A 26,493-nucleotide genomic window follows, 5' to 3' on the forward strand; every position below is an offset into this window, starting at 1 on the left:
ACCATTCACGATTACGTATAAATGTTTATTGATTACGATTATATAAAACCATTCTTATAATAACTTAAGGCACTTAAAATACGTTTTCTTTAATACAATATAATGTTCATTAAATTACGTTATTAAGTGTCAAGGGAAATACTGTTTCATTAGGAATACAGATTTACCTTCGATAAAATTACAGTCTGATTGGTTACGTGAATATGCGCAAAATTGGAGTCTACGGAGACAACACTACCTCCGTAGGAATGTGACAAATAAATAAATTGTATGTAAAGTCCATATTCTCGTTACGCAGAACATGAAGTGTGAATTTCGCTCTTAGCTAACCAAATTTCATTTGATTCTCACACCACGCGCATTTAGCCATTCATAAATGGTCATCAGCCACATAACAAATTATTAGCATTTATAAAAATGTCTGTTGATGCGATTGAAGCTACAACGATAAGTTAAATTGTAGACAGCATTGATTAAAAGCTATAAGATTCTTCGACATGGTCATTTGAAGCAGTTGTCTGCAGTGATTACGTCTGTGGAAAGTTGGGAGTAGGAGCATTCAGTGTGGCCCAGAAGAGCACGAGTTTCGTGGGATCGTGTCTGATAAAGAAGATAAATGGTCGATTCGCCACCAGTCTCTTCTGATTTCCGTCACGTTCCAGTATTGCGCCAGTTACAGCTGCTGCTTCGGTGCCTGTTTCTGTCACATCGATTTCTACCTTGTGAAGAACCTGCGAAGCGTACAGATGTGGGTTCACCAAATTCGCGTTGTTTCTCAGGTCATCCAGCCCATACGATGGGAAGTTCTTCTGTCTAACAAATTCAAGGAAATTCTGATCGATTGGTCTACCTTGCCTCTTACTTCTTACATTCCGCCTCTGCTCCTGGAAACGGTACTTATTGTTCTCAAGATTTACAACTTTCGCGTTATTATTATTCGCTACAGATTCATCCACTACGTAGGCTTCCTTCTTTTCGTCAGTTCCAAGAGGCTTTTTCGCTTCTTTGTCTCTGAAGTCACGACGACTACGTGATTTTGAAATAGAAAACCCGGTGGACCATTGTTGCACAGTAACACCTCGTAACTTGTCCTCATACGTGAAGTAATTTCTCCGTACAATGTGACTCACGTTATTATCGTCACCTATACGAGAATTGAAATTAGTTAGCTGGTTCGACTGATTGTACATTCCCGTGGGGCTTGTTGTAGATGTCTTGCTCTGTGCTTGGGATATGAGGCTCAAATCTGATAAATTTGGGTCGAATAAACTGGTTAAGCCCAGGTTTGTGAGTGCTGACGCTAAACTGAAGCTGCTAGACAGCTTCATTCGAGGCAAACCAATGATACAGCTCTCATTCTTCATATTCTGTATAAGGTTTTCGATCTGGGCAACCGTTAGCTGATTCTGAAAATTTCGCAGTGCCTTAGCGCCTTGTTCTGTTGGAAGTAGCAAGTACATCGTGGTCTGGAAAGAAATTAAAGAGTGCTATGAGTTTTAGTCTTTGATTTATGTCGAGTTTGTAAGTGGACACTTTACAAGTTTTCTATTCACCTCATGGCCTTTGTAGGGCAGACCAAGTATTTTTACGCCTAACTGCTTATCCTCGAAGAAGGGAAATGTACCTCCATTATACATCAAGTTGACGTCGATAGATTGATCAGGTTCAATAAAGAACGGTTTTCTGAATAGAACAAAGAGATTGAATGCCTTGTTTTCTCTTAATAATTCATTTTCTGCCAGCCCAAATTATGCGATTTCTTTTGTATTGCCATTTCATTGGAATACATATAAAATACAGCGTACTGACAATCCTAAATACACTGTCAACCGCGAATATACTCGTGAATGTATTGACTTGAAAGAATATGCTAATGCAAATATCAATAATTACTTTCCTTTTCCTTGAGAATAGAAATCGAAAGAATTCTAATTGTAGGAAATTTTTTTTTTTTAAATAATAATCTCATATTTGAAAAATAGAGAAGCGGACCTTTTGGTGGCGTATGGCAAGAAAGGTTGATTCCATTCCCCGTTGAAGTAGAGTGCTGATAAAAGAATAATAGTAGTAGCTGGATCTGGCAGATTGTCCAAGATACTTGAAATTTTGCCCATTGTTTTTTGTTTGACCCAGTTATTTATGAATTCCTGTGTCATTCTCCCATTTCTGTAGAAATCTACATTCATTACCTCGTTCTTATACACTCTGTCACTGAGTGTCTTGAATTCAGGAAGTATTGGATATCCATCCTATTACACAAAAAACGATTGAAATGGAAAATGATTCTGTAGTTTATACTTTTACTAAGAAATATTTGATTATTTTATTTTCTTCGGAAATCTTTGAATTCTTCATTACTGTGGAAATCTTGACAAATCTTTCTGTGTGTGCGTGCGTGCGTGCGTGTGGTGTGGTGTGTGTTTAAAGAGGTAAAGTAAATATTCCAATACCTAGACACTTAAAATATCACGTGTCCAACTAAGTGAACAACCTAAAAATGCATATTCCGACATTTGAATTGTATCCGAGTAGCTGAATATACTATCTTTGGTTTTTATTAGTATTACTGTTTAGATACTGGAACATGATTGGCTATTGTAACATTTACTTTCTTCAATGTCTTGAAGGAAAATATATTTACCTGTATAAATGCCGCTGTGGCAAAATCTAGTCGCGGTCCAGGGGATCCGTCTATCTTACTGTGAAGCTGATTCAACAATATACCGAACATTTGATGAACGATTTCTGAGTTTCGCGAGATGTCGACTCCAGCTTCCAGTCCAAGAACTTTGGACACTTCCCTGAAGGTTCTGCCAGCAGAACCTGCGAGAATGATCGCCAAAGTCACCGTGAGACTGATCGGCGAGAAAACTATGTTATCTCGTTGATCGATCATGGCAATATTCTGAGTTCTGAAGATCTCTCTTTCCATATCCAAAGCAAACTTTAGTGTACCCCTTGCAATGATATTGTTTACCTAAAATCAATTAGTGTTGACTTATTTTTCTATTATTTAAAAGTCAACGCTCTTTGTTAAAATCCAGTGTAAACTTAACATAAAAAAGGAAGGAAAAAAGCTGATGAGTCATAGATAATAACGCATGTATTACCGAGGTCATTTCTTCGATACATGTCATGCCAGATTAGAAAAAGCAAGAGTAACTGAGTATCTTGGAATCCAATCTTAGTTTCTGAACACTTTGAATCAACATTTTCATTATAATACATAGCATATGGAAGGGTATTGAAACTATTTCTAATATTCTGCAAATATTGATTTTAATAAAAAATGTTTAAAATAAAAGTTGAATGGTTTCGCGAAGGATATAATTTGATATGTTTAATGTTTTTATGCATTGACATACAAAGATCATAAGAACTTCTTTTTTCAAATGAAATATACCGAAAACTGGTGCTTTAGATGTTTAATTACTTGGAAATTAATTGGAAAATGTCAACAATAATATAAACAAAAGATTATCGTTTTGTGAATATCCTTTGTTCCAAAGTTACTATAATGATTCTGAAAATTACAAATGATAGGAACAAATCAAATAGTTCATTAGGTAGCCCTCTTTAAACCATATACATAGATTTTATCTGAAGTAATGGTTCCAGTTATGCCAGTTTACATAATTAAGGTTAAAATACACATCTCTTAAATTAACAGTTCTCTTGTATGAATAGATTAACACTTTTTTACAGAGAATGATGAACTGAATCGGTTAAGGTAATGAAAAATACACAGTGTATTAAAAAATGTAGGATATTTTTGGAAAGCAGATTCTAGACACGAAGACAATGAAAAAGGTTCATGTGCACTTATGTCCGAAAACACTTCTTTAAGATTCATGACTGTGCGCCACTTATTTAACGGGTCAGAATATCTCTGGTCCTAGTAAGACCTTAAAGGGGATAATACACCGTGCAGACTGCAGACAAGAAACGAGTCAATGTTTTAAGCAATATAAAATAGCGTGTAACTAAAAAACTGTGCATTTTTCAGGAGTGGTGGGGTACCCAAGACTCCAGGTTCAGATCGAGTATTTTTCTCAGATTTAAGTCGGGACACGAATATTTACGATACTTGGGCACCTGAAATCGAAGTTGAGTCGGGTCGTGTTTAAATCGGATCAGGAACCTAAAAATTTGTAACATTCGAGTACTCACATTGTTCTGTCGTGTATCGGGTGATTTTTCAATCAGATTTTACGCTTATTCGTATAAGTAAATGTTTACGTATTCTATTTACGTGAAATCGGATTTTGAAGATTCGCAAACAAAGAAAGCAATTTATAATATGTTGCATGAAAATTATTTCATTTTAAGTTATTGTGAAAAAAACATAAGTGTTCAACTTCTTCGGATATTAATTTTGTTCGCGTGACTGTTACAACGTTGCCAACATCGGAAAATAGACATTTACAAGATACTTGTGTAGCAGGAATAGCGAGGTGTTTTCTAGCTGTTGTTTCCAGTACTCGAATGTTACAAATTTTCTAGTATCCGACGCGATCCAACTTTGATTACCAAAAATTTTCGGGTACCCGAGTATCACAAACTTTTAGATCCCAACCCGACCCGAGGCTCATTTCATCTTTTTTCATCGTCCTTCTCGAATAATGGGACACGATAATTATAACTAAACATTATAATTAAAACGCTAGGCGTTTCCGGGCATATGTTCATATGAACTTTTTTTATTCTATACGCATGTAAATCTTCCCTGCAAAATTTTCTCACATTCTGTAATACATTCTATATACGATTCTATTTAAAGAAAGAAGTTGAGCCTTCATATGTCCACTACGCATTGATTCACAAAACTAATTATGTTAACTTGTAAATCCTTAAAACCATTAAACTTTTATGTAAAACATGTTTCACTAAAATCATTATTTATGGAGTACTTAATCTGGTTTCAGTTAGGTATTACACCTCTATACGTAATAATATATTTTCCGTACATTGCCATTAAAAGATTATCAAGAAACACTATAATATCCAGTTTGAACTATCCATCTTCTGTTTAATTCTTAGACAGCTCTAAAACTCGTCTACTTCTCCCAACAAATTTACTGAATAATTATTTCCCAAAGTTGTTATTAAGACGACTCATCAACACCTTTCACTTAAAAGTTTTAACATTTCAGTGCTTACGTGATCGCTCCAGTCTTGTAAAGGATTTTCTGTTTGTGTAATGGCTGGTCGCTGCTGTGCTGATAGTAATGGTTCCTGAGTTGTTTGCAAAATAGAATTTTGTGCCCCAAAGCCTGGGTATTCTATAGAATATGATGTTTGTTTATTTATATTTATTGGGGGTCTTCCATTACGGCTAGAGCTGATCGTTGAATAGACACTTGGAGGTATCGTGGTTGTTCGATGCAATTTCAATTGATCTGGGAAGATAATTTGGCCCCAACTGTAGGCTAAGATGTTGAGGAATACCAGTGTAATCATCATTTCTGTAATACAAAATAGATAAAATCTTAATGCAAAAATTGCAGAAAATATGTTAAACTGATACAAATAAATGAAGAAAAGTAGCATATCTCATTTACTTACAAAAAAGAACATATTTATTTTCGATGTGATTCAAGATATTACGTTTTGTTTTCCTCCGCAAAGAAGAGCTCATTTGTACAATTTGGTATGAAAGAAACCATGCAATGTATGTACTATCAAATGTCTAAATGTGACCTTTGTGGCGAAACGGTAAAATAAATTAGATACTTCTCATGGTAAAGCCACAACATGATACTAGATAAGTATTCATAAAAAAAGATAAAACATATTCTTTTTCTTGGATATTTGAGATATACGACTTTTCGTAACGCACATCAATGTAATATACATATAGGCTGCAGATGTTTATGCAAATTCTTACTTTTATAATAATAATAATTAGAGAAGTAGAACTTAATTACAAATTTGTTTCATCCTTCAAATACTATACAGTGTATTTTAACTTTATTTTATTTAACTTTCGATAATTTCTATATTTTTGCTCATTAGGCGAATTCTGCATATATTTGTATATTATTCAGTGATATATGTATAATTACATAAGATACATATATTCAACGATTCAACTATTATTGTATTATACTTGAAGGCAATGTCTGACGGATGTGATTGTATGTAACATGAAAAGAGATAAGGAACATAGAACCCGATAATGAAAAATTACATCTGGATTTTACGCTATTATCGCCATAGTTGAATAATAATAATTCAATATGCTAATTATTGTTTGCTATCATATGTGTTTCGACATTTCCTAGTGCAATGTTATTCGGTTCAAGAAAATTGTTTAAACTTCAAAAATATTGGCTATGTTCACTAAAATGATTTTTAAGCTAATTTTTTGTATTCATAATAAGAGAATGGTGAACTTTTTTCGATATAACTTTTCAAATCCTTCAATTTCTTGATCTGTTGCGCTTTTAAGATTCAGTATTCATAGCAGTAACAATGAGGATATGCGATTAATTTCTTCTTCCGCTTAAAAGTGTAGCACACACTTATAGATGCATATAATCTGAAATAATAATAAAATTGCCAAAATTTCAAGATTCTAATCGAAATAGTTGTAATCGTTTATAGGACTTCTCTGAAAATATTTTATAACTATTTGATTTGCAGTTAATAATCTTTATAATATTTACAAAATATAATTCTAAAGATAAATTATACTTTCATGCATTTAATTAAAATCTTCGACATATTTATAGTAGTAGCATCAAGAACAAGAAGGATTTATCTTTTTTATTTCGTCTGTTGAGTTCATCTGTATACAACGATATGCAGTTTTCACAACGTTCTCCTTGAAACTTCGAAGTCTTTTGCAGGATATTTCCAAGGTTAATTTATCATCCCTAAGATAATCTTCCACCGATTTATAGAATAAAATAGTATAAACCGGTTTTAACATGTCATTGTTGTCAACCTGTTCGATACTTATCCGTTTCTACATTACGGTAATGTGGAATGTAAAATGCTTATCGTCGTTTTGCTCATAAATCTTATATCTTCCGTTCAGTCATCAGTGATTTCAGGATTAATAATGACTATGACACAAGGATCAGGTATTTCTACTTTCGCAAAAACTTTAGTAATTTAAAGTTCTAGATTTTTAATGGGATCTGCTGAATTAATGCCCAAATATAAACTTTTGTGAAATTTAATTAGAAGGTCTTACAATTTGTCTCTGATATAAACCTAAAATAATAAAAGTGCAAAAGAACTTTCCATTTTCAAACTTCTTCAAAACATATAAAATACCTGATTAGATTATTCAGGTAATTTTAAGTAAAACCAGTATTATTATCATTCATTTTTACACATAAAAATATAAATTCATAAAACTAATTTAACAGTCCGCGAGAAAGCTAATATAAACGAAACCCACTTCGAAAATCAATATTGTTATTTATATACCTATTACGTTAAATTACACCATCAATATTTTCAAAACATTGACTTTTTTCTCTTTAGAAAGAACTCCTTTCCGTTAGCACTGTTTGTTTATTTATGACAAAAATAATAAAGCAAAAAGGGAATAAAAATGGCCCCTAACAATCTTGTTTGACAACCGGATATGCGATGCCACATTGAATATCGTATTTTATTAACTGTTTGTCTGTAGATAATATAAGAACATGGTTTTCATGGTTTCCAGGCTATCGTTTTCCCGTAAACACATGGCTTCAGAAATTTTTTATTTGTGAACATTATCGTAGTGTTCCTTGCAATCAGTTATCTATGCAAATTTTCTAGTTGAAAAGCGACTCAGTATCAGATGGCAATGTGTTGCAAATATATATTTATTAGAATAGGAGGATACATTCTTAATGAATTTCACATTTTTATTCGTTTATTTGTATTTACGCTATACGGTTTTAATAAAATTAAATAGTTTTGATTTGTTGATCTATGAAAATTTAAAGAAATGTATGATGATCCATATTTCATTTTTGAAAATTATTCCACACAATTGCTATCTATAATTCTATCTACAATAACATATTTTTCTCTATAAGCTTCAATTTAAATGTAATTTCCTCCTACAAATTTTATCAAGAAATTGTAACTTATGTCTTATTTATCGACAAATTATGCTTCTTGTGTTATTTTATTATTACAATAAATGAGTTAATAGCTAATATTCTAGTTGAAGATTCATTTTACAGTACATTGGTATACGCCATAATATGCTAGAAAGAAAAAAAATTATTAAAGCATTTAATTTAGTACATCTAAAAGTTTTTAAATTCCAGCGAAAAATCCATGAACAGATCGCAATAATCAAGAAAATAACTTAATTCCTTTCTAGTCTTCAACATACTTCTCTCGTAAATCTATGTATCTACTGGCACGATCATGTAACTTCTGAATTTCTTTGTACAAATCAGTTTTTGGAGTATTATTCAGCTCACGCGTTACACTGTTGTCTAGTTTTTCAGTGAAATCAAGATATTGTCCCATCAATCGGGATTCTACATGCTGCACGCAACATTTCAAGTTTCTTTTACAGTTTTACCCACTTAAAAAAAAAAAGAAACTCATTGTTTAATGTTTGTCTCCATGATAATACAATATAATACAATTATGTTCAACAAAAAATTATTTTGAAACGCATGTGGTTACACATATAAAACTTGTGATAAATCTTATCGTTGGTTTAGATATCTCATTAATTAGTCGCAATAACAGCCACTTAATCTTTCAAATAGTAGAGGCGGTACCTAAGTTCGACCACCAGCGTATCTTATAATGTATGAACAATTTGCGTCGTATTACAGGCAATATATTTTGCTTATATACTAAGTTAATTAATGCGATAATTGCTATCATATACAGCACCAAACTGCGTTTGTTATAACAAATGAGAACTTACTATTTTAGAATCTGACTCTAAGCTCTCTAAATTTTCTAAAGTTAATATCATAACTTTCAATTATATATACAGAAGGTACAAGTATTAAGCTACAATTTACTGTATTCATTTTTTAATTTTTACTTAAAATTCAGGTTAGGTCAAATATTTTCAATTATTTGGTTAAGTTGCCTAGGTTAGACCAAAAGTAGTTGTTTCATTGGACTAATTCATAATAGGCAATGGTAGGATATTACAAAAACAGCATCATTTTAAGGGGCAAAAAAGGGATTCTGAGTGGTTTTGCACCTTGTGTGAGAAAATCGAGGAAGAAAATATGATCAGCGCATAAAATGTTGCACCTGGGTTCATACACCGTAGGTAAGAGTAGATACGAAATTAAAAGAATATTATTGCTTAGATTGTTGACTTTTACTATAAGATTTTACAAATTCAATATACTAACATCTATATAATATATTTTGTAAACTTGTTAAGAAAACTTAATCATTTTTACACTTTAGTCCAGCGGTCCAATGTAAGAAACCAGAGAGGTCCATACCAGGAAACCGGTTACTTTGTGTGGGCTGATGTCACAATTATAAAAAACCACTTGTCTAACTTCTTATATTATATTTTGGAAAAAATCAATTATATTATCTTGAAGGCATAGGTAATAATATTTTTTCCCCACTATATCTTAAATATTAAAAATATTTTATTACCAGCATATAGTAAAAAATGTTTTAGTGTTCCAATTTCGGCAACCTTTCTCAAGCGAAAATCAGTCCTAAAATTGTATAAACGTATTGTGTACTCTATTTTCTCCAATGTTACAAAAACGACTACCAAAACCGATTTAAAATCATTTTAACATCCTATCTAATATAAGTACACTTCGTAACAAAATTAAAAGATCACTAATTTTGGGCTGAAAAATTGTTAATCTTTGAAGTACTGTAACTTCGTGAAAAAAATTGTATATGTTATTCGATTCGAGTTAGGAAAGTGACGATAGTTTTTTCCCCGAAAATTTTCCAAAGTGAGATAAATCGGCAAAATAAATCGTACATCAATTTTCAAGGGATCGTTGTAAATGAGAGACTTACGCTTTTAAATTAATTGTAAAATGTATCGCAGTAAAAGGTTGTAAAGCTCCATAGAAACGTTTGAATTTCGAGAATCTTACAGGAAAAATCACCTTTCTCTTTCCATCCCCCGTTTGAGTATAAAAGTGTCATCCAGAAAATTTAATACTGAAGTAAGAAAGTAGATTCTTTGCCTTTAAAACGCTTGCCTATAAAAGCTCGTTATATCAAAATTAGTCATCCTTTATTTTTTTTCTGCAAAATGTAAATTCTTGTTTTCTGACAAATTATAAAACTCCAAAACAACATCTTGTTTTATCTATAGATACAAATTCCTCAGTCTGCCTACTTCTTCATTCGTAATACATTATAGAATTAATGATTGTGTCACAAATCGAGAGTCTCGAAGATATAAAGAATCGAAACCAGTTTAGTTGTTAACGATTGGAAAACCCGTGCCCCCTACTATCTATCCCTTCTATCTACTGATGATCAACATATACTGTTTTCTCCGGGAGACATCTTCGTCCTTCAACGCATCCCAGAAACAAGGAGATAATACAATGTTTTGTTCTTGTTACAGTAAGCGAACAGTAAGTATTGTTTCGTGTCCAGCGGTTTTATAGCAGTGTTTTGTACACGTCGCTAATCGTTTCAGATGACAATCTCGTGGAAGTGTGCGTGCATGCATTGGGAAAACCCGGATTGAGCATCCGTCTGAGACAGGATTAGGACGACGAGAAAGACCATGGTTGATTGGAACAATAAATATGCGGAAGATGCGCAATAAATTTAATCAACGATCTGGCAATCGGTCATGACATTGATAATTTAAACATGGGATTTCCCTTATGCAAGCATTATATTTCAACATGTGTGTAACGCAGGAAGTGATACTTAAGTTATCGATACTGATAGTATGTATATTAATTTCATCGAAATGAGAACATGATGCAATCACAATGAAACTGCTCAATTGTATGCATAATTTATAATGTCTATAATATATACAAGGTGTAAATGATATATGTGGCAATATTTTAAAGCGTGATAGGGGAGCTCAAATGAATATCATAATGTCTGATCTGCTTTCACTTTGCAATAACAATGCCTTAATATTAATATATCTGCCCAGATAGTACAAATATATTTTATGTATGTTGAAGGAACGGCCAATCTGGACGTTCCTTACATTCAGAGGACATGCTAATACGATTCGTATGTCTCCTACATGTCTTTCTTAAGTTCTTTAAATATCGTAGGAAAGTCTGATTTACATCATAAGATGTACTGAGGATGTGCTGTATCAACATCCTCAGAACATTTACCGGATATTCGAAAGTAACATTCTCTGTATTTTCCGTGAACGTTTAAAACATCTTAAAAGTCAGTATCGTAATATCTTGATAGGTGTATAAGAAACGTATTCCAAAAATTTAAAATGACTAAACAAAATGTCTTTTATACTTTTTATAAACGTTTTAATTACTATTAATTACGCGGGACATAGTGATAGTGAACCAGGTCACTTTTAACGTTGATCTATGCCAAATTCGCGTATTCAGACATTATGACACCTATACATAATATGTAGAAGATTTGATTATCTTTGAAATAAATATACACATTTGGGAAATATTAACTGAAGTATTAATTTTAAGTGTTCTAAAAACGTTTCAGTGCTTTAATCATCGGTTAAATCTACAAGATAGTTGTTCTTTGAATATCTAAAATCTTGCTCTTTAAAACGTCTATGAAATTTATAAGATGGATGTTTTTGCAACATATGAAATTTAATCTTTTAGAAGATTTAAAAGATTTTCAAGGCGAACGTTCTTAAAACATGCAAAATGTAAGCCTTAAAAACACCCATATAGGAGTTTCCAAACGGACATTTCTAAAATATACGAAATTCAAGCCTTAGGAACATTGTTCTACGGATCTTCTAAGTCCTGAAAACATTTGTAAGATTTAAGAAATGGATGTTTTTAGAATCTCCACAATTTAAATCCTAAGAATATCTTAAAGATGTTCAAAATGGACGCAGGACATTCGTATGTAAACTGAACATGAAATGGACGTCCTTCAGATGTACGGTGCTATCTGGAATATATGCTCAACTAATATTTAGAGGATTCTGTAATTTTATAGATACATTGAAGGGCAGAAATAAAGTAAAAAAGTTTTAATAGTTTTTGTTATATCTTTTGCGGTTTAACTTTTATAAAACTTCTGAAATTTGGGATCCACTTCCTATAAAACGGTAAAAGTTAAACTGTAAGAGACAACGAAATAGATTAATATTTTTGTTCTAATTTCTGTGATACATCTGAAAAATTACAGAATCCTCTAATTTCCTTTAGTTTCATTAATAATGTAAATTATTTGACAATTCTATCTTTTTTTCGAATTGCGATGTGCCTAACTGTTTACGATTTAATGAAAGTCATCGTTACCATCTTATTTAATAGAAAATAATAGTATAAAGAAAAAATTTTTTAAAAATTACGAAATTGATCAGTAAATAAAATAAAAGTAAAAAAATAAGTAGGAAAGACGTATTGCGATATCTAATTATAGGAAAACATTACGCTGAGTACTTTTCCTTATGTTACCGAGAATATCATAAAAAACAAACTAGAACTTATCGCAAAACTGAGAAAAGTATGAAAAAAGAATAAAAAACGTATCTTTTTTATGATTAAAGCTCAATAAATTTTACCTCTATCGATTTGAATACAGCGATTGCCAGTTATTTTAAGTTCCACAAATTTCTTGCCAAATTTCTGAGCCCTCAATACTATCCCGCTAAGCAAAACATTTGCAAAAATCAAGAGTATGTCGATTTAATCAATGCAAAATATTTGTACAAAATTCAAGCAATGAAAATACATCTTGTATTTCTGTCATGACCTGAAAGATGTATTAAATTTTGCATAGAAATGATTTGAAAAATTTATAACAATGAAATATTCGATTAGACTGTCCCTGAACACAGATGCCTTCAGGATACAATCAACCAGTGAATGCACAATCAAGAATCGAAATCATGGTTCTCCAAGGCTACGATGAATCTAAAGCTATCTCTGTTTCTTAAATCTCCGCTAGGAAATTAAAGAAAGCAATTTCGTACTCGCTTGTTTAATCATCATCGATGAGCTGTAATCATCAGAATTTCTGAAGAACGTGTTTTTAAAAAATTATTACGAGATAGCGATGCAAGAAACAACATTCTCCTCGGTCAAAGACAAAGAGGTAATATATAGTGAAAATAATAAAGTTTTGATTAATCACATGGTAATTCTGCGTACATGTTGACCTTATCGCGAGCTGTCCGTAAAAGGATGTTGCTCGACCAAACTGGGATTCCTTAAGACAGTACAAACTACATATATGCGGAATTTTCGCTGATTAATCGCCGCGGCAAACAACAAGCGTTCGTCTGTTATTATTATTACAAATATGTATTATAATTAACAATATAAATAAATACACAATTAAAAATATTATTTGTGTTGCATATAGTAATATTTAATATATACTTGATCAGGAATAGAAAATAATTTTTTGTTACATAGCTATGTAACTGTTTTATTTTATTTTACTAAAGTAGTTCTTAGCCAACTATGCTAATCAAATGAGAGTTCGTTACTGAACGATGAATATAAAAGTGGTGTGATACTATGCAAATTATAGGAATAACTTTTAACACTATTTAGATTTACTAAAAAAAGTTAAATATTAATATAAAGCTATGTCCATAATAAGGCAGCAGCGAGCAACATTTTGTCACTACGTGCGTAAAAAAATAGGAAAATACTTCTGGAGAATAAGTTCTAGACGCACAGACAATGAAAAGTTCAAGTGCATATACATATGCCCGAAAACGTATAGTTTTTTAGTTACATGCTATAAGCAACAAGTGGTGACAAAATGTTCTTCATTGTTGTCACAACGTAGATGTAGCTTAATGATTGCAATATGAAAATAGGATGTTTAATTTTAATTGACTAGTATTTAGCTATAATTGACTAGTTTCATTGTAATTGACAGGAAACTTTTTACATATTACAACTCATTAGCAATTACGAAAAAGCTGTATGGCCAGTTTTATTGAAATTAATACATTCGCTTCATAACATTTCAATATAATTTCATGCCAATTTTGGTAAGGTTGTTGAACATAATTTTACTGTTTCAGACATAAAAAGTAGCAAAGAAGTAGTTTTTTTTCAATTCCGTCATATGCCACGGTATTAAAATGCATCAACTTTTATTAATAATTTCTCGTATCTTAATAATAACTTCTCGCGCAAACATTTTCGTAGTCCAAATGAGTTTTGCTCAAAATTTGAACAAAGTCCTGAATTTTGACGTTAAGCTAAGAACTATCTTAATTATTTTTTGCATTGAATTTAAATGTACTTTCCATTTTCTATTGTCAAGTAGGTAGAGGTCAATTTTCCAAATTTTAGATATTGTATATTCACAGTACAATACAAAGTATCAAAAGCGAATTTACCTAAATAGCACAAAGATATCATAAAGACGTCATACCGTGCCTAACATTCAAGACGAACCAACGACATTGATAATATCCTGCGAACATCGTATACAAGTCTTGTGAACGTCTGTTGTTACAAAACGTGACATTTAAGACGTCTTCAGAACTTTATACAACTGTCTTAAGGACGACTTTAAGACGTTTGTTTTAAGCATTCAGGACGTCTTACAAATTCTGGTAATATTCTATAAATGTCATACACTCACCTTTCGAACGCCTTAAGTTACAAAATGGTATTTCTTTAAGACGTCTTCAATACGTCAGACAGACGTTTTAAAGACATCTTAACACGTCAAATGTGAGGTCGATATATGTATCGAGTAGAAGACTAGAGTCTGTGATAAATAGAAAATGTATGATACACCTCCTAGATGTTTAAAAAACATTAATTTCGAACGCTTTTAAAAGACATCCATCTGATACGTAAATTTCAAACATTGTTAAAATATCTATCTGGTACATCTTTTAGATGTCTTAAGAATGTAAATTTAAGAATGTAAATGTCCATGTAGCATATCTTTAATGTATCTTATGAACGTAAATTTTGGACGTTTCGAAACATTCATGTAATGTGTCCTTAAGATGTTTTATGGGTACAAACGGAAGTCCGCAATAAAACGTACGTTGTCGGATGTTTTTAAGACATTCAAATTATGTCGTAGTTATTTGGATAGGTATAAGCTGAATAAGCTATAAGCCTAGAACGGCAGATGTTTTAAAGAAGATTTCGAACAGTCACTTTCATCTTCAAAGAATACGTAAAATTATCTTTCCTATTCCTTTCTTTCATTGTGAGGCAGTAAAAATATAATAGCCTAGGACGGTAATAATTTAAATCCGTCTCTACAAAGCACATATGATTCTGTGAAATAATGTTACATAATTACATTTTTCTGAGTTATGTAAAATTAACTAACATACTAACAATAAGTCTCAAGGTCGCATTTATACTTTTATATCATTAGCAAGTCTCAAAAGAATAAGTTTATTTCAGTTAATCAAATACGCATTTTTCTCCAAATTTATTGAAAATAAACGTCGAAATTTTCACGATAACTCATTTCACTAAAACAAAAGTAACACACCATTGGTACACCCCGCTTAGACAATTCTGATCATATCTGTAACAACATTTCTTCCTTACACGGGAGCCGTTGAATAAAAAAGATAGAGAAATAGAGAATATCGGTGTGGTCAGAATCGTTTGAGCTGACCATACATACAGTGCGTACCAGAAAGTGTGGGAAATTTTTGCAGGGTAGGTTCTACATACGTAGACAATGAAAAAAGTTCATGTGAACACGTACTCAAAAACGCACAGTTTTTTAGTTACAAACCATTTAATATCGTATAAAGCACTGACTCGTGCCTTGCCTGCATGGTGTGTTATCTCTTTTAGAGTCTTACTAGACCCAGGATATTCCGACCCTTTGAATGAGTGGCGCACAGTCACGGATCTTAAAGAGTCATACCGTACGCAATATAAAATAACATATAATGGAAAAGCTAAGCGTTTCTGGACATAAGTGCACATGTACTTTTTACATTTTCGTCTTCGTGTCTAGAATCTGCTCCCTAAAAATCATGTTCTGGTACACTCTGTATACATATATCAACGAAAATTTTAATGAAAAGAAAAGTAGAGTAACTAAACTGCTTAGTTAAAAAAATTATCCATCGTATAAAAAAGTTGAAACAACGTGATATATTTTAAGGAATTTTGTTGCACTAGAACCTGCAGATTAGTCACAGCACCGCCGATTTCGATTATCTTTAGGTATATTATAAGCGACGAGATTTTGAACAATTTTTTCCTATACATATAATAAGCGGTGGGTCATAGTTTTAAAGTTATAAGCAAAAATTGAAATCAGTGATGGTGTGAATAAGTTGACCCAGTAGACAAGTCTAAAAAAAATAAAAAATATCTCCCAGGCGACCCAACACCTTATAAGTACCCAGTGGGTCTAAGTTGACCCAATGGAAAAAGGTAACGCACACTGAATTATCCTCGAAAGATAGAATCCAAGATAGTTAGATTTAGATTACCTGTATCCACTGGGTCAACTTATTCCACTGAGTAAAGTTTTTAAAAAAATGCTCAAGTTTGATGGTTAAAGCTAAATAATCGACCCCTTGTAATATTGTTTGTCAGATCCGTGTTATATTTGTAGAAACAGCAGAAAAGCGGCCGTCACGTCGCAAATAACGCGTCCGTTACTACAGACGAGTACGTATAACCAGAATTCAGTGTAGTAGTAGCAACAGTTTTTTTCAAATATCTCGGAAATTAAAGCCGACCGCCTATTATATGTATAGGAGAAAGTTGTTCAAAATGATGAACCTAACAATACATCCAAAGATCATCGAAATCGGTGATGGTGTGACTCTGCAGGTTTACCGTATTTTTTTTATTTCAAAAACGTGACAAAATAATTTTATCCATTTTTTCACAATTTGACATGATCAGAGAAATAAAAAAACTAAAACAAACCAAATTTCAAATCATAAATACACTACTCAACTTTAAAAATTATCTTGATTGCATATTTGCCCTCAGGTTATAAAATTATGTACAAGTGTAACGTTTATTAGTGTTCGTGTAACTAAATTTTGTTCATCACTGTGTTTAACCAGCAGTAGGTAAGAAACATTACTAAATCCAAATTATGAACAACAGTGTGCGTAGTTAGGTCCTCCTTTAATCGTCCGGGATAATCATCACTAGAGAACAATAAACAGAATAATTGTTCTGAGTTATATTGTTACTACAATTACCGATTTAGGAACCAGCTTTTGCTCAACTAAATACGACGTGAGTCAACCTATGTCGTTATGTATTTTACGAGAAAGAAACGCAATTATAATCACCAATGCGACTGTGGATGACTCGCGAAGCTGCTTCCGCCAGCTGCAACCGCAAAATTTGCATCCACGTGTCGGAATTTACATAGGAGACCAGGAAAATTGAACTAACCAAGAAGTAAACTGCCATGAAAAGTTGTAGGCTCGCTTCTTTCGAAACAGAGCATTCTCTGATTGTAAGTATTAACGCCTAGTTACAGGAGCGTTAATATAACGGACAGTACGACGCGCGCCGTTCGTCGTGTGCTTTTCCTTGTTTTCCTAGTTAAAAATAACAAAAACACGCGTACTATTCTCCGTCACATTTTTTCCATTTAATTACGATTTTTTCCAGGTACATAATTGATTTTAATACTGTTTAAAAAGACTTCATAACCAAATTTTAAGTTTATCTACATTTTAGGATTCATCAATGATAAAATATACAAGATTTTCGATTCTCGTATTAGGTATAACAGAAAAGCATAGTAATAATAATCAAATTAATCAACTCTGCAAAATTGCGAATCGAACACAGATTGCTATCCATAAGTGTTGGAACAGAACATGATGTTCTCGAAAATTTCTTAGTTTGTGTAGGTGCAGAAACATCCTGCAGGGTTCAAGGTAACAAACTTGTTCTTTACGTTTCGCCACAGAAAGTTTCTGTTCAAATTTTTTTGCGAGATCAGGACTTCCAACTACTGTTATAAATCTTACATATTTACATCATAAATTACAAGTATGGTGAAAAAGGCAAATACTTGTCGACTAGGCAGCCATAAATAACCTGACAGATAGTTTGCACAATTGTAATCTGACAGGTAGTTCCCAAGTTTCAAATTTGATAAATAGTTCCTAAGATTCAAAATCAACTATTCTCCTTTTTCGTAACAAAACGTGAAAGCTAACTAAAACACAACATCCAAAAAATATCACTCAGTCGTGTTCCTGAATTCTAAATTCTCAAAATTCCCAATTGAATCACTAATTTCGATTTTTATTGTTCTAAAACCTCTCTAAATTTATTTCATCAACTATATACTTTTACATCTACTATGTCCAACTGCGGTAGTGGTCAATAAAATTGCAACACTTACTAAAAATACTATTTCTTGAATACGAAATTAATTATAAATGCGATACCTAAATATATCTAGATTCTAATGCAAATAAAAATTTTAAGTAATAAAAGAGAATTCGATTAATATAACACAGACAAATAACAGACGATCACTTAATTCTTATATGACAGTTAAATCAAAAGCATTAACATTTATAGGATGGTGCAATTTTAATGGTCACTACTGCATGTCCAAACGAATAACTGTACCTCTGTTTGTATATGTCAAAAATTTTGTTTCTTATCTTCCTCTTCTGAAGATCTTTTCTCGATCGCACTCTCAAGTATACTTCGAGTTGTTCACCGGTCAGGAATCGGACCTGTTGTTTCACAGCATCGTCCACCGTTAACCGCAAAAAGAACCTCGAACTCGACCCTCGCAATCTCTCGTGTATCGTGTATACAATCTCCTCGCGAATAGGATGAATCGCGACTTAAACGATGTGAATCGATGAACAGCCACGACACGACTGAGGACTGACTCACTGCGGCCTCGGTTCTACTCTACTCGTATTTATCGCATTTCTCTCCGTCGCTTCTCCATGAAAGCGGTCATCAGGGTCGCGGATAGGAAGCCAAACCTGTACAGGTTGTTCCACGCGCGATTCAGATATCGTTTGTTTCAGAGGGGACGTGTTTAGCGATCAGTTTTCTTAGAACGAGACTCACTAAAGCGCGCAGACTTGTTTGAATTGAGAACATGTCAATGGTTGACTTCAGGAAAAATGATCCAGATCAGCGAAGTGGGCGAAGAGTTTAAGAAGGGGATGGATTTCCCAGGAGCAGAAGAAGGGTTAAATCTGCAGTTTTGTGGTATTGGGTTCGTCTGAAAGAACGGAAATGATTTGTTTTGATAAATGACGCATCCGGGGGCAGACCGGAGATATGAAAGAAAGGAATTCCCCAAGAACGAACTTTTACACTGGTGAGTGCATGATTTGATTAGCGTAAGTGTTGTCTAGGAAACGAAAACGATTTGTTTGATGAAAGATGAAGTTAAACCGAAGATTCCGCTGATTTCACGAGCGGATTTTCCCGAAAGTAAATTTTTAGGATAGAAAGTAAAGATGTAGCTAATTCCTTTGTATTTGTTCATACATTTAAAGGATTTTAAAGGAATTTAAAATCAATTTAAAAGAAGACTTACTTTTTATCAACATTCTTTTGATAATGTGAAATTGGATACTTTTTAGGGAGAAGATTACATGACATGTAATAAATCGTTTAAAAAGTAATGAATGATGATTACTGTTCTCTAAACGTAAGTATTATTTTTCAAATTCGTTCGTTTGGTATATCTAGAATTTATCATGAACAATTTCACTAAATGAGCTGTTTTAGATCTTGATAAAGTAGATAAAAATTAATAAAAATACAATTAGTAGAAAATTAATTTTTCTATGAGTAAAGATGAAAGAAATACAATTTATTGTAACATTTATTTTTCCTCATTTGTTTTCCTTTTTTCATTTTTTCTCCCTTGTTTTTATTTGTTAATAATTCAAATTTTTAAACCTTTTAAAAAGGAACTTATGTACTTCTAATATTCAGAAATAAACACAATTTTACTAAACTAATGTATATAGAGATTATATTATCAGAATAAAAAATTAATAAAAAAAGTTACTCTTTTGATATCTCCTGAGTCGTGGGTTTTCTTAATAAACATTATACACTTTTAGAAAACATATATGATCCTTTGTAGAAGCGGTGGAGGATATAAGTATGAAAGTAAATTAATGAAGTAAAACTCAAATGATAATGAGTTTTGTAAATATAGGCTGCATGTCGGACATGACCACGATTTCTAATAGTAGCTTATACATTCTGAAGAGATTTTAATACATCGATTTTCCTAGAAAGAATATTTAAAATAACAAATCACGTTATAATATAATTATTTACAGTATGATTCTTTACTAAATTAATATAATTCTATTGTGAATTGTTAACACATCCAGGTAATAATTTGGGGAGTTTAAGTATCTTTACAGATACGCTTTGAGTTGATTTCAAAAATGCATTCTTTCAAGTTGCATTTGGAAAATTTATTTTTCAATAGTAAAATTTATGTTCTGTCAAATTTTTCATATCATTTAAATACTTAATTTGGGTACTATAATTATTACATCACTTGTATAAGTTACTATTTTCGCCCAAAATACGCTACCACACCTTATCTACAACTTTTGGTATATAAAGTATAATTCTACAGATTGTAAATCTTATTTATTTTTGTATTTCAATAAGTTTATACAGAAAAGATTGCTTGAAGTTACAATTAAATTTAAATATTACACGTTTCCACAAAGTATCTACGATATATGTTAATTATTGACACATTCAATATGAGATTAATATTCAGCTAGGTAAATGGATTTCCTCTGGATCGGATTTTTGGGATAGGGGATGGGGTAGCTACATATGACTTTGCCAAATATCCATGAATACGTTATATTAACTATATTGATTGATTTTACTTCAACTTTAACATCCAGATTAATTTTTTATACTGTAGTGGCAGGTATTTTTGACGTTAATACAGCTATGTGTGCATAAATTCAAGGCAGAATTGTTCGCATTTACCCCAAATTAAAGCGGTGTTTTTATTTATAAGATTACATAAATAACATATTTAAAAAGAAGTATCGATTTTGCGATATTTATTAATACCCATCAGTACTGTACATCAAACTACAGTTTGTAGTGATTCAGTGATTCAAGTCGAAAAAGCGTTGCTTGAAATTGACTAACGCTATATTCCTGGAAGCTCTATTTTTGCAAATGTAGGCTAATATCAAATATGATCGAATCGAAGATTATCATTTTCTGTGAATCACCGTTTAGTATCCATTCTAACGCTTGCAGATTTAAAAATAAGTTTTATGTTTACTTCTAGATGTTTGAATATAGGCTAACGCTATCAGCAATTTGTTGAATGTTATCTACTTCAATGAACTCGATATTGTAGCACTTAATGATGACTTATTCATAAAATGTGTTAGTTTGCACTGACAGATAACTTTCATAGAATGCACGTTCAAAATATAGGATTAAAGGCATGCATTTTACAAAAGCAGTTTAGTTGATAATTTGATTTTAATCAACTTTTGTAGTTCATGTTCATGGCATTATTGCGTTGGTAAAAAATTATATTCTTAAAAAATTCTGAAATATAGGAGCATTTTAGAAGATTAAAAAAATTTAGAAAACTGTAAAATAAAAACGATACTTTATTAATTCTTATTACGACATTCTCCAGTAGAAACCCTTTTGCGACAAGTTTCAAAATCTGCAATGCTTAGGATATTTCTGACTTGATGTCATAATACGTACACTATATGTACAATATTACATATTTAGAAGCTTATGTAATAAGAGGATTTTTATCGGTAAAAGTTGAAGTCAAGTTGACTGATATATTTCTGCAATTAAATACATTGAAATTGTAGTGTCCTGTAATTTTAAAGATTATTTAATTTTCAACAAATATTCATCAACTTAATATTAAAAATTTAATTAATATTTTAATATTAAAAATAATATTAATTAAATTAAATTTGGTTAATATTAAAAATAAGTCAATTGCGGGAAAAACACTACAGGATTATAAACCGGAAAAGACGCTGACTACGACTCTGAATATTTAAAAATCAATTCATAAAAAAATTCCTATCGATCCAGGAATATCGCATCCATCCACTCCATCGCAAAATATACAGGGTATATTAATATGCATAAAAAAGTTTAGTTTTTTTAACTGTACGTTATTTTGTGTTACGTAAAATGCAGTTTCAAAGCATGTAAAAATCACACAAATGTAGGACATTTTTAGAAGATTGGTTTTAGATACGAAAATAACGAAAAAAATTCAAATATACATATGTCTGGAAACGCGTAGTTCATTAGTTATGTGTATAGTATTTTATATTACGTGCAACGCTAGCAATACTGACTTTCCTGTACGCTGTGATATCCCCTTTAAGAGGAAATACCATCTTGGGGCAATGTTTTTAGAATTTTTTTTCACATTTAACCAGCACATGAAAAATTGGGTCATTTTGGAACAATATAAATGTAAGTATTAGTTTTACCTTTCAATTTCTTAAATATAAAAATATTACAAAATGGCGGAACTCTTCGGTGTTCTTTTCGAGTAAATGTAAAACATCGATTGGTGGTTGCAATATTAGACAAAAATTGGAACGTCGGAAATAAAAAAGTTTTGTTAATTCATGAACTAGAAACTACTATCTGCAATGTAGCCTACGATTCTTTTAATTTAGTCAATCGATTATTTGATTTTTTATAAGTGATTAAAAATCATTTTTTGGGGTATAAACCATTTTTTCATTTTAAGCTACAACCACTTCCACAATCATTAAACTTTTAGTTCCTAGTTTATGAATCAGCAAAAGATTTTTATTTCAGACTTCCTAGTCCTTGTATAATGTGGTAACCAGCAATCAATGTTCTTCCAATAAATGTTTCGGAAACAGCGAATAATTCCACCATTTTAAATTATTTTCACTTTTAAAAAGTTAAAAAGTAAACCTAAAATTTATATTTATATTCTTTTGAAAAGACTAAACCTTTCGTTTAGTACTTATTTATAAAAACAATTCTAAAACATTACTTGTCCTGTGATGTCTTATTGTCCTTTGAAGTCTTAATGAATTGATTTTTCTGACCCGTTACTTCAGTCTCTCCCTTAACGTAGGTACAGTTAACGGCGAGATACATACATATGTATAATGATCCAGTAAAACAGCAGGTTATTGGTCTGTCACACTTCTAAGAATTGACGTTGCGGTAGCCAGCCGAGGACCCAGCAACGACCTAGGATACTTTTTCCTCGCTCCTGTCAATTTGGAGCTCTAGAAGTGGCAAAAGGGGCAACATCGATTGGTAGAAGTGTGAAGGATTGATAGATGTTGTTTTACTAGAGTTGTTATATCTCGTCGTCACGCGTCGACTATACTTATACATGTGTATAACTAAAAATCTAAATTCAGGAAAACTGTAAAATTTTGTTTACAGATCAAAATAAGAATATTCAACTTTTTCGGTAATTTATTTGTTTCCAATTCAGTTTTTTCTATTAAATTACGAGTTTACTTGAAACTCTGTGTATGAATAATCAGAATTTTTGAGAAGAATTAAGTATTTTAGTGTCAAACTATTAGGGTCAAATATTATTATTAGTGTTGCCTACTATTGTTGAAACTGTGATAAATTTTACAAAGCTGAAACTATAATGAATTTAATATAATTGTTATTTCTCTATTATTAAAGACGATTACATGTCTCTTAACATTATTTCTTAAATAGTTTTCCGAGTTTCATCGAGAAGCAGAAATTCTGCCACAACACTCGTCGGGTTAAACTTGTTAACGCCAAAGTTATCCATGGTACGTGTCCAGAATGAAGCATTAGTGAAATTCCCATTTACGCATGGCTAATTACGCATACAAAGGGGTTTTTTTAAACAACCGGATTTGGATCCCCGGAAATCACTGTGGGAGTCACGGGACAGTTATCTTCAATAAGAACGAGGATTATTTTAGCATACCACGTAACCCGTTCTTCCATGTTTTAGTGATTTAATGAATGATGTGTATCGATAATAAGGATTGGCTACTTGAGAGAAAGATAATGTCAATGATTTATATGTGCGCGACATATAAATAGAAAATCGTTTAGACATACGCTTTTCGCAAAAATGCGCTAATTAGTTTCTATCAGAAACTAGATTAATGAATTTTCCTCTTTTGAAGTCCTCTGCTTTTCCCTTTCTGGAAAGTAAACTCATGAAACATAAATTAATTGAGAACTTGAATTGTCCCCAATTACAAAATACTTATATGCTATAGTAAAAAACGTGATAATACAGCATTTTTTTCATATTTTTACTTAATATGCCGCAATATGTATTTCAGAAATTCAATCTCTTTCGTAACATTTAATCTTTCATTTTTACATTCATTGTTTTGATAATTTTGCAGAATGAATAATCATTCGCAAGACTTAACACTAATTTCTGAAAAGAAATTTCTTCATTCTTAAAAGAATGAAGTCCCAGTAAACGTTTTTGTAATCTGCATATGAGATGTATTTTTGAAACTAAAAGAATCCGATGAATTAGTAAAAGTTATTTGCACAATGTATTTCGAAAAAAAATGAAACGAGTGAAAAAGGTTTTGCTCACATACAAAGCAAGAACATAGACAGATCAATGAGGAGAATAGAAAATTGTGTCGTATATTATCAGTGCTAAGAGGTGTTCGACTTATGCAAATGAGTTTTAGACAATGACTTAACGAAATCTAGACCAACGATATAACCTGGGAATACCGAGTTCTATTTTTACATAATTTTTGCATAAACATTACAATCAATTACTTTCGTAATCGAATGAAAATATTCTGTCCTACATTTCGAGGCAAACTAATCACAAAACGCAATTTTAACAACAATTTTAATAATTTATTTATAGCAACGATTTCAATAATTTATTCATTACGTGTGGGCGACGATGTTTCACGGCCCAAGATATTCGCCTCATTAAAAATTTTCGATTCTGAAATTACGTTCGCTTATAAAATCTATCATAATAGTTGTGTTTGTATGCATGAATATATTTGGATTTTAGTTTTTAAATCATTGAATTATATTACCCAAATAGCACAGGGACATCTTAAAATCATCCAGTAAAGTTCTAAAAATGTCCAAAAGACGTCTCCGAGACGTCCGATGTTACAAATCAATATATCTTTAGGACGTCTTAAGAAACATTTATAAGACGTTTTAGGGACGTCCAAATTACGTATATAAGACGTTCAGACAAAAATTAGACATTTTTAAGACGTTAAAAGCGTAAGTCTGTAGGACTAACGTCGTAAAACGTTCAACCATAAAATAAACATAAAATAGACGTCTTCAATACGTCGTGTGCTATCTGGGTAAGCATTTGAAAGATGTATAAAAATTTCATTTTTGATTTTGTAGATCAGATTATTCGGAAATAAATTAACACGTTCCGTACGATGTAGGGCGTGTACGCCCCAAATCTATGTAACCAAAAATTGGTTTGATAAAAGTGCTTCAAAATCTTTTAACGTAATACATATATAAAAAACGTCTTGCGATGAATGTCATTTGAACTTTCTGTATTATTTTTATATTAATTTACAGCATTATGGATATAAAGGGAATATTGCATGCAAAATAATAGACTAAATTTTTAAAGAAAGTGAAAACTGTTTATTCTTCATTTTACATAGAGATTGATAGAAATTGAGACACGGTGTCCCTTCAACTACTACATATTATGCCATTATGTGCAATGCAAAACAACGCCTTTATAATGTACGATGTATTATATTGCACGAGTACTCCCACCACAGGACTCCAGTAGTGGGGGTAATATGTATACAATAAATGCTATCAAAGGACTTTCCTTGCTGAACATTTAAAATAAATCTTTAGACTAAATTTTTGTAGACTCAATTTTATCATCAATTTTTTTTGCTTATTTTATATTTGTCCTATTTATTATTCGATTTTCAAACAGAATCATTACTAGAATTCAATTGTTGAAAACTGAATGACATTTTAATAATTCTATTATAATGATAATGAATACTTCAACATCATAAGAGGAATTACAGTTTTATTTGTAAATTAAATAAGAATATCATAAATGTTTAATAAATTAAAAAATGGGAAATATATTACTTATCTTACCTATCTTCAACGATGTATTGATACCATAAATAGAAAGTGATACCACAATTTTGCAGATGAGACATTTCTAATAAAGTATAACAAAAATTGCTATTTTTAACAACGAACCTGCGTATTTAGCATTTGCAAATAATGTATAAAATACGTTTCCTCGACCAACGGTAGAGTATCCGTAATCAAACTAAACACTAAATTACTAAATAAATGACAAGTTTTAAATTAGGAAGTGTTTTTAAAATTTTTAAATAGT

The 26,493-nt window shown here is 31.6% G+C and overlaps 1 protein-coding gene across 3 annotated transcripts; it reads right to left on the bottom strand.

Annotated features, from left to right (window-relative positions):
- Positions 1-4: 4 nt before the first annotated feature.
- Positions 5-26,289, bottom strand: LOC143188830 (leukocyte elastase inhibitor). 3 transcript variants are annotated; one of them, XM_076393299.1, is made up of 7 exons: positions 18,708-18,922; positions 5,161-5,465; positions 2,642-2,977; positions 1,993-2,249; positions 1,554-1,683; positions 945-1,466; positions 5-884 (listed from the first exon to the last, which is right to left on the bottom strand). In XM_076393299.1, exons 2-7 carry the CDS (start codon positions 5,461-5,463, stop codon positions 528-530), a joined length of 1,905 nt encoding a protein of 634 aa, XP_076249414.1. In that variant the 5' UTR covers positions 5,464-5,465; positions 18,708-18,922; the 3' UTR covers positions 5-527. The 3 variants fall into 3 exon arrangements, with proteins under 3 accessions (XP_076249414.1, XP_076249413.1, XP_076249412.1); XM_076393298.1 differs by lacking the exon at positions 18,708-18,922 and adding an exon at positions 26,244-26,289 and having other exon boundaries at positions 5-1,466; XM_076393297.1 differs by having other exon boundaries at positions 5-1,466.
- Between the last annotated feature and the right edge of the window lie 204 nt (positions 26,290-26,493).

This window comes from Calliopsis andreniformis, chromosome 3, assembly GCF_051401765.1.
Source record: "Calliopsis andreniformis isolate RMS-2024a chromosome 3, iyCalAndr_principal, whole genome shotgun sequence".
NCBI lineage: Eukaryota > Metazoa > Arthropoda > Insecta > Hymenoptera > Andrenidae > Calliopsis > Calliopsis andreniformis.

Excerpts from the sequence above, each read along its gene's own strand:
- LOC143188830 (XM_076393298.1), bottom strand. The coding sequence starts at position 5,463 with ATGATGATTACACTGGTATTCCTCAACATCTTAGCCTACAGTTGGGGC. Across the intron at positions 2,978-5,160 it reads TACAAGACTGGAGCGATCAC|GTAAACAATATCATTGCAAG; the intron begins GTAAGCACTGAA and ends AATTGATTTTAG. Across the intron at positions 1,467-1,553 it reads TGCCCTACAAAGGCCATGAG|ACCACGATGTACTTGCTACT; the intron begins GTGAATAGAAAA and ends ATTTCTTTCCAG.